This window comes from Nansenia antarctica, assembly GCF_963989245.1.
Source record: "Nansenia antarctica genome assembly, chromosome: 7".
In the NCBI taxonomy this organism is placed as follows: domain Eukaryota; kingdom Metazoa; phylum Chordata; class Actinopteri; order Argentiniformes; family Microstomatidae; genus Nansenia; species Nansenia antarctica.
The window spans coordinates 19,955,258-19,965,700 of record NC_137677.1 but is presented as its reverse complement, the minus strand read 5'-3'; the positions used below and the strand labels follow the sequence as shown (position 1 = coordinate 19,965,700).

Sequence of the window (10,443 nt, the reverse complement as noted above, 5' to 3'; positions counted from 1 at the left end):
TCTGTGTACCACATGTACAAAAGAAGAGATTTGGTGAGGCTGCATTCTCATTTGATGCACCCAAATTGTGGAATGCACTGCCAGTTTACATTAGGGATGCAACCTCAGCACATTATGTTCAAGTCAAGACTAAAAACACATTTGTAAAAATATTATTACCTTTAAATGACTAAATAATTAAATTATGAATATATAATGATTAAAGCACTTTTAGCTGCAACGTTTGCAGGAAAAGTTTGCAATACAAATAAAGGTTATGATTATGATTATGATTATTATTATTATCGTACTGACCCGAATATAAGGCAGGGTTTTTTCCCCGGAAAAAAGTCTGAAAAAGTTGCATCGTCTTATATTCGCGCCCTAGACTTTTATACGTCAATATTAATTCACAACAACGTATGGCGCCAAAAGACTGTTCCCCACGGGAGCTGTCAGGGCAAAACCTTCCGCTGGGCAAAAGCTACCGGGGGTGCGGCCTAACGCGTCACGACCAGCTGGCACGCGCACGCGTCACGACCAGCTGGCGAGTGTTTTTGAAACCTCCGTTTTGGCCGCCATTAGCGAAAAGCTTTAATTTGGCTCTACAAGTGTTAATATGTCATTTTATGAAGTTTTAATATGTTTTCAGGCGACAAAGTAACCATATATATTCACAAAATGTATCCGGTTTATCAAAATAACCCTTATATCTATCTGATCTGACGGTTTTTTTCACAACGTTATTACTTGTCACTTTAAGCCCAGGAGGGAGTTAGCGATTAGCGATGTTTAGCTTAGCTTAGTTTAACAGAAGTATCTTCACTTTTAACATGACTTCCCGTGGTCGTAGAGGGCTGGTCGACGGCTTAAAATGACCGTGTAGACCGTGTAGACCTTATCCAGCTATAGTCTTGTGTTTCTACCCCGGGCATAGCCGGTGTTATTCACGGACAAACACTCCTGTTAGAGTGGTCTGATCAGCAGATCATTTTCTCATAAAGTTGCAAACGCAACTCAGCAATTCAACTTAATTTAAAAAATGCGCGTTTCGTTCAAGATCCATTAGAGTAGGACATGTACAGTTATGATAACTACAGTCATATGTAACTTTTGGACTAGTATAGTAGTTGATATTGTAATAAAACGTGCCAATGTCAGACGATGAACAAACACACCACGAGTCCACACTGATTCAGAAAACAGAATAAACTTTATATATAAATACACAACACTTCAGGGGGCTAACGTTTGCAAAAGAACTGTACAGGTTACAATCAGGTATATAATAATAGTTAGGGAGTAACATATCATTCACAAATTCAACAATAATAGAACAGATAAATACACAGATAGCCCTGCTACGTCCTCCGTGAGGGCCCGTTCCCCTGTACATAAGTCCCTGTCCAGCCCTGCTACATCCTCCGTGAGGACCACAAAAAAAAACACTCGCCAGCTGGTCGTGACGCGTGCGCGTGCCAGCTGGTCGTGACGCGTTAGGCCGCACCCCCGGTAGCTTTTGTCAAGCGGAAGGTTTTGCCCTGACAGTTCCCCCCACACTGAGATGAGACATAAGGTCTCCTCTCGGGTCCAGTGTCGCGTTTTAGGCGGCATGTCTGACAAGTACTTTTCCGAAAGAACCGTGAACACCTTCTTCTTCTGTGGAGTTACAGCTGCGTTGTGTTGTGGGTCTGACGAAACATCCGGGAACAGCTTCTTCTTCTGTGGAGTTAAATGACAGCTACACGTGCGTTGTGTTGTGGGTCTGACGAAACATCCGGGAACAGCTTCTTCTTCTGTGAGGTTAAATGGCAGCTTGTACCCGAAACGCAAACATGCATGGAGATTTTTTATTCCATCCGGATCGGTCATCACTGGGGTCCTAGGGTAAAAAAATATTACCGAGGTCCTCAGGTAATTTATATGCCGTCCGGACAGGGCTGATGAGTAGACCTACTAATAAATGTATAATGTTTGTTTTGTTTTGAAAATAATAGCGGATTAGGAAATCCTAAAACAGCGTTGTGAAAATAATAGCGGTGCTCTTGAGTTTACAAATAATAAGCAGAGATCAAGCAAATAACTAACGCAGTGCGGAAATAAAATACCTGGGCGTTTAAATTGAATAAATTAATGGAAATTAGTCATTGGATGAAGCGTTTAAATTAACTTCATACTTAAAAAACGGGAATTATGACAAAAAAGAAAACTCAAGCCACTGGCAGAGGAAGAATTGTATTTAATCAAGTGTCCCGTAGCGGCAGACTAGGAGCATGCACACGCAACATGAATGAGATAAAGCCATTGCTTGTTGATGGGGGAAATGTCGACAAAGTGAATGAGACATTTGATCTGCTTATAAGTGAATTAAAGGATGTTCATGAATCTGTGCAAACGATGTTGTCTGATGAATTAAAGGAAATAAAAGACAGAATGGAATGGTATGAACCAAAGATGGACACTTTTAATGATTTTATGACTGAAGTGGGAACATGGAAAATGACCCAAGGAGATTCGCAAACTCTCATTCAACCACAGGACAGTATTTCCAATGTATCTAAAATCTAACGGATCAAAATCATCCTCAAAGACATCCTCTTCATTGTCCTCTGCACGCCACGTCTTTTTGTGTGAACTGCAGGCTTGTTTTAATGTCCTGTATCTCCCTGGTTATTACCTCCATTTTGGTGTTTGTCGAGTCCATGAGAAGTTTCACGAAGCCTTGGAAGTTTTCCTGCTGCTGCCGTAACAGCGCGGAGAACATCTCCTTTTGTTGATGCAGTAGTTCTGATACCTGCGTTAGTGAAATGTACTCTTCATCTGGCTTCACTTCAGCTTTTTTCGGCGTCTTACCCTCACACACAGGGATAGCATTGTCCCACCCTTGGTCCAGGCAGTTCCGATGGTCAGTCCTAGACACCATGATGTGACTGAGGTGAACACAATGGAGTGACATGGAAGAAATGGAAGAATAGAAAACAATTACTGATATTTTATTGGTTGTTGAAGGCAGATTAAAGTTACTTTACTCTTAGGTATGGTTTCTCACACGCTCTCCAATGGTATATTTGTGTACCTATATATTGGTTTCACCATTCAGAAATTCCAACACTTTTTACAATTTCTTCAGATTAAATCCAATTACGCAAGCATTTCATTTCCTGAGAATAGGATTTTAGGCAAAAAACAAACAACAACTAAAGATGGCAGGCTTAGCAGAGCATCACCAGAGAAGATACCCAGCATCTGGTGGGGTCAATGGAGACTTCAGACAGTTATTACATGCAAAGGATTATCCACAAAATACTAAATATGAGTGCTTCATTTGGACATTTGATCCTGATGTCCCATTACTTTTGGATACCCTGAAACAGGGGGACTATGCATAAAAAGTGTCGTAATTTCTGAATGGTGAAACCAATGTACATCCATGTACAGCAATACCATCAAAGTGTAGAGCTGAAAGATTAAAAAATGCTTCACTGTCCCATTAACAGGCCACTGTAAATACATACATATTTGAATGAATAATTGAACAGAATCATCCCTACCCTGTTCTGCATGTGTAAACAACTTTAGACCCAAAGACATAATCCTCTCCTTCGGCCAGACGGAAGTCTGCAAATGGTGAGGCTCCTGGATGACCACATGTCTTTGCTGAAAACAATGCAGAATATTAGATGACCAGTGCCCTCTTATATTCAAGCTTTGAAAGTTCATAGGTCAGTCTGAATGAATATCCAAAAATGATGATCTCACAGTTTGCATTCAATTTGTCATGTTTTAATTCCTTGCATGCTCTCCTCGCTTCCTTCTCAAAAAGCATGGGACACAATATCTAAGGAGCCTCCTCCAAAACGTTATTTTGAGAGAGGAAAGTTATCATGTCAGTTAAGTTATTTTTTTATTATTATTATTGTTCTAGGTTTTAGGAACCTTATCCCATACCATAGTAAAATAGAAACATATATAGGAAATCAAGAAAGATAGTTTTATGCAATGTGAGTACAATGTACTTTATGGCAATTACATTATTGGTAAAACAATAAAATAAAAAACAATGTTTGTCCTCCAATGACGTGATCGCGCTGGGATCATATACTGAAAAATGTATGCACTTTGGATAAAAGTGTCAGCTAAATATATTATTATATATATTCTTATAGTGGTGGGACAAAGAAAACAGGGGCAGGAAGATGCAAGGAATAGAGGACAGACTATTGGCACACCTATTGTCTCGACTTGAGATCATCTTTGACTCATTCTAAACTTAATCATCAATCAAACATAGCGTCAATCAAACATATCCGTCAATCAAACTTAGCCTTCAATGGAACTTAGCCTTCAATCAAACTTAGCGTCAATCAAACATAGCCATCAAACATAATCAACATGGAGGGGAGGAAGGGGTTGGTCGTCACACTCATCATATTTCGGCCACTAGATGGCGCTGTCTTAAAGATATTGGTACTGAAATGTTCAGAGTTGAGATCAGGATTCAGCTACATAGTCTTCTCTGGATATGACACTTCAACTTGAGGTGAGAGGACGTTTTGTGTTTTTCATGTCAAATTGTAAATATTCAGCACCTCAGTATTTTTCTACTATGCTTTTACACAATGGGTTTATAACAAAACAATTATTACCATTAAAAACTGTAAAGGGAAAGCTATAGATTAGATTGTTTCTAGCTAGTTGTTTTAATGGTTGTTAGCTCTGTTGCTAGCAAGATATTCCAGTTGGGGTTGGTCGTCACATTCTATTTGGGGTTGCTTGTCACATGTGACAACCAACCCTATGTAGGCATAAGCATGCATGATGAGATTACTCTTCCTTTTGCTTTTTTTTAATAAAGAAACATTCAGAAGGTTCACTAGGGAGACTGAGAACGGACAAACTCCACCAGATGTCATGATGAGGGCAGTCAGGGAGGTGAAATTAAATAAGCAATCGATTCGAAGCACTGCCATGCACTTTGACATCAATTACAGAACACTGGCAAGATACTGCAAACAAATAGATGAGCAAGAGGTTGCCGGAGAAGAGGTCTGCCCATACCTGCCAGTAGGTTATTTTAAAAAAACGCCTGGTTTTCAATGAGGAGCAGGAGCGTCAGCTGGAACAATACATATTAACTGCCTGAGACATTTATGTTGGTCTCTCTCCCGTTGAAGTCCGCAAACTGGCGTTCACTTTTGCGGTTCGTAATAATGTTGCTGTCCGCACAAACTGGGCAGAGAAGGAGATGGCCGGGGCAGACTGGTTCTCTGGGTTTCTGAAGAGACACCCGTCATTGTCACCCGTCATTGTCAATCAGGACCCCCGGAGGCCACCAGCCTAGCACGTGCCAGTGCGTTTAATGAGCACAACGTGGGCCACTTCTTTAACGACTTGGAGGAGGGGATGGCATCTGCCGAGCCCAGTGCAGCTCACTCCACCCCACTACTCCACCCCCACTACTCCACCCCACTACTCCACCCCCACTACTCCACCCCACTACTCCACCCCCCACTACTCCACCCCACTACTCCACCCCACCACCCCACTACTCCACCCCCCACTACTCCACCCCACCCCACTACTCCACCCCACTACTCCACCCCACTACTCCACCCCACTACTCCACCCCCACTACTCCACCCCACTACTCCACCCCACTACTCCACCCCACCCCACTACTCCACCCCCACTACTCCACCCCACTACCCCACCCCCACTACTCCACCCCCACTACTCCACCCCCCACTACTCCACCCCACTACTCCACCCCACTACTCCACCCCCACTACTCCACCCCACTACTCCACCCCCACTACTCCACCCCACTACTCCACCCCCACTACTCCACCCCCACTACTCCACCCCACTACTCCACCCCACTACTCCACCCCCACTACTCCACCCCACTACTCCACCCCCACTACTCCACCCCCACTACTCCACCCCCACTACTCCACCCCACTACTCCACCCCACTACCCCACCCCACTACTCCACCCCACTACTCCACCCCACTACTCCACCCCGCCTACTCCACCCCCACTACTCCACCCCACTACTCCACCCCCACTACTCCACCCCACTACTCCACCCCACTACTCCACCCCCACTACTCCACCCCCACTACTCCACCCCACTACTCCACCCCACTACTCCACCCCCACAACTCCACCCCACTACTCCACCCCCACTACTCCACCCCACTACTCCACCCCCACTACTCCACCCCACTACTCCACCCCACTACTCCACCCCACTACTCCACCCCCACAACTCCACCCCACTACTCCACCCCACTACTCCACCCCACAACTCCACCCCACTACTCCACCCCACAACTCCACCCCACTACTCCACCCCACAACTCCACCCCACTACTCCACCCCACTACTCCACCCCACTACTCCACCCCACAACTCCACCCCACTACTCCACCCCCACTACTCCACCCCACTACTCCACCCCCACTACTCCACCCCACAACTCCACCCCACTACTCCACCCCCACTACTCCACCCCACTACTCCACCCCCACTACTCCACCCCACTACTCCACCCCACTACTCCACCCCACTACTCCACCCCCACTACTCCACCCCACTACTCCACCCCCACTACTCCACCCCCACTACTCCACCCCACTACTCCACCCCCACAACTCCACCCCACTACTCCACCCCACTACTCCACCCCACTACTCCACCCCGCCTACTCCACCCCCACTACTCCACCCCACTACTCCACCCCCACTACTCCACCCCACTACTCCACCCCACTACTCCACCCCCACTACTCCACCCCACTACCCCACCCCACTACTCCACCCCCACTACTCCACCCCCACTACTCCACCCCCACTACTCCACCCCACTACTCCACCCCCACTACTCCACCCCCACTACATCACCCCCACTACTCCACCCCACTACTCCACCCCACTACTCCACCCCCACTACTCCACCCCCACTACTCCACCCCACTACTCCACCCCACTACTCCACCCCCACTACTCCACCCCACTACTCCACCCCCACTACCCCACCCCACTACTCCACCCCCACTACTCCACCCCACTACTCCACCCCCACTACTCCACCCCGCCTACTCCACCCCACTACTCCACCCCCACTACTCCACCCCCACTACTCCACCCCACTACTCCACCCCCACTACTCCACCCCACTACTCCACCCCACTACTCCACCCCCACTACTCCACCCCCACTACTCCACCCCACTACTCCACCCCACTACCCCACCCCACTACTCCACCCCACTACTCCACCCCACTACTCCACCCCACTACTCCACCCCACTACTCCACCCCCACTACTCCACCCCACTACTCCACCCCCACTACTCCACCCCACTACTCCACCCCACTACTCCACCCCCACTACTCCACCCCCACTACTCCACCCCACTACTCCACCCCCACTACTCCACCCCACTACTCCACCCCACTACTCCACCCCCACTACTCCACCCCCACTACTCCACCCCCACTACTCCACCCCCACTACTCCACCCCACTACTCCACCCCACTACCCCACCCCACTACTCCACCCCACTACCCCACCCCACTACTCCACCCCACTACTCCACCCCACTACTCCACCCCGCCTACTCCACCCCCACTACTCCACCCCACTATTCCACCCCCACTACTCCACCCCACTACTCCACCCCACTACTCCACCCCCACTACTCCACCCCCACTACTCCACCCCACTACTCCACCCCACTACTCCACCCCCACAACTCCACCCCACTACTCCACCCCCACTACCCCACCCCACTACTCCACCCCCACTACTCCACCCCCACTACTCCACCCCCACTACTCCACCCCACTACTCCACCCCCACTACTCCACCCCCACTACTCCACCCCACTACTCCACCCCACTACTCCACCCCCACTACTCCACCCCACTACTCCACCCCACTACTCCACCCCACTACTCCACCCCCACTACTCCATCCCCACTACTCCACCCCACTACTCCACCCCCACTACTCCACCCCCACTACCCCACCCCACTACTCCACCCCCACTACTCCACTACTCCACCCCCACTACTCCACCCCCACTACCCCACCCCACTACTCCACCCCACTACTCCACCCCCACTACTCCACCCCACTACTCCACTACTCCACCCCCACTACCCCACCCCACTACTCCACCCCACCACCCCACTACTCCACCCCCACTACTCCACCCCACTACTCCACCCCCACTACTCCAACCCACTACTCCATCCCCAGAGCCATCCACTAGCTCTGGACAGAGAGGAAAGACTCCAGAGGAGCTGAGGCCATATCCAAAGGCTGCAGCCAGGAAAGGAGCCCCGAAAAGGAAAACCCTGTCTAGCTGCTTCCTCACTGACACCCCCAGTGAAGGAGAGGATAGAGAGGGAAAAGGCAGCCAGCCATGTCAAAGAAGAAGAAACTCTTAAACTCAAAAGCAACAAAATCAACTAAGCAAGAGAAGAGAAAGAGACAGGAGTCTTCATGGGATGAAGAGGAGTGTTTCTGTGTTGTTTGTGTGGAACCGTTCGCCAACAGCCGTTCCAAGGAGGTGTGGGAGCAGTGTGTGATGTGCAAGCAATGGGCACACCAGCTCTGCACAGATGGAGTACGCACACCCTACATTTGCCATCACTGTCTCTCAGACAGTGAATAACATTGTTATGTTGACATTGTTAACATTGTTTTAGCTTATTTGTATTGTTCCTAATGTTGTATAGGCCTAAAGATAAAAAATAACTTACAGAAATTATGTTTTCTGTTTTGTACCTTGTGGGTCTTGTGCACTTTTAAATTCAGTTCTGAAAATGTTCATCTTTTTAAAATTGTTCCCATTAAAATAACATAGGACAACCAACCCCCAATGGGGATGGTTGTCACAAGTGCACAACACATATTTGACGGTCCACATCTTCTGAACAGAATAATCTTAAGGAGAGTAAGGGCACTCCATTACTACCTGACACTTCAAACTTCCTTTACACGGGAAAGGGAATCTATAAAGGATACAGTTTTTGAGGGATTCAAATAACAGTAAAAAAATGTGACGACCAACCCCATCCTCAGTTGTGGCAGGCAGTTGCAGTAATCTCCAAAAGGAAAAATTACAAAGGAAACTGGAGATTGTTTATTCGTTTATAACTGTTGTCTGAAGACCATGTCACATCAAATAGAATGAGATGAACTCTTGACAATATCATATATGCAATTGAGCTGTTTTCGTGTTTGAAAGTTAGACTCACCTTCACACTTCCGACCACGGCCTGTCCATGTACCATTAGAGCATGTGATTCTGTAAAAACCTGTATAGCCGATCTTGCAGTGCAGTCGCACTGTATCGTCATGAGGGTAGCTTTCATCTAGCCTGGTTTTCTCAACATGGTCATTAAACAAGTCGGACTTAACAAAATCATCGCGTGTACATCCGTCTGTGGAACACAGAGAAAGAGGAAACAAATACCAGTCACATGTGTATGCTAGAAAGTGTAAGAAATATCTGTTGCACAATGTACAGGTTGCACAATGTACAGGTTGTGGACAGTAGGCTACTGCATGTTTCAAATAAGTATTTGGGGACAAAGGTGATATAAAGACAACAATTTCAAGGTGATTCCAAGAGTAAACCCATGATCCCATGATCCTGTGTTACTATTATTATTATTATTATTATTATTATTATTATTATTATTATGAATGAATAAATTATCTTTATTGTCATTGTAACAGGTACAACGAAATTCAAATGCAAACTCTAGTTGCTAACAAACAAACAGTCCTAAGATAATAAAAAAACAAGAATGAGACATAAATAGGGAGGGATATAAATAAAAAATAGGGGGATAAGTGATCGGTAGACATATGAGAATGTATCTATTATGTGAACTTCTAATAATTAATAATAATAATAATATCTTAGATTTACATAGCGCCTTTCTCAGACCCAAGGACGCTTAACTTCTTTACTTACAGTATATACAGTATATATACTTAACTTCTATACTCATATACACTATATGGCCTATTCACAGTGGGGTATATAGACAGGGGGGAGTTAGCATGTAACTGTGTACTTTTATAAACATACCATGCATGTAACTGTACTTTTATAAACATATCGACTAGTAGACGATTATTATTGTTACTCAACACAAACACAAATATATCTTTCTATAGCTAGAATATTAATCAGGCAGAGGGATCTTACCTTGGCCTCTCACAAAGGTGAGTGTACACACCAATAGTGCAAGGATGGAGCTTCGTGTTATCACCTGCATTATAGCTGCATCACCCTCAGTCACAAGTGAGAAATGTCTGAGTGGAGTCCTCTCAAGTCACTGTCCTCTCAATGGCAACGCAACAGTCAGCAAAAAAAAATCAGACCTGATTCCAGTAAGTACAACGACATACACTATAAGCATACAGGGGTAGTGGTA

The 10,443-nt window shown here is 46.4% G+C and overlaps 1 protein-coding gene across 1 annotated transcript; it reads right to left on the bottom strand.

Annotated features, from left to right (window-relative positions):
• Positions 1 to 1,173: 1,173 nt before the first annotated feature.
• On the bottom strand, positions 1,174 to 10,443 carry LOC308162163 (uncharacterized protein). Its single transcript, XM_080536287.1, has 4 exons — positions 10,215 to 10,443; positions 9,253 to 9,438; positions 3,531 to 3,636; positions 1,174 to 2,909 (listed from the first exon to the last, which is right to left on the bottom strand). The coding sequence occupies exons 1-4, from the start codon at positions 10,282 to 10,284 to the stop codon at positions 2,579 to 2,581; spliced, it is 693 nt and encodes a 230-aa protein (XP_080392413.1). The 5' UTR covers positions 10,285 to 10,443; the 3' UTR covers positions 1,174 to 2,578.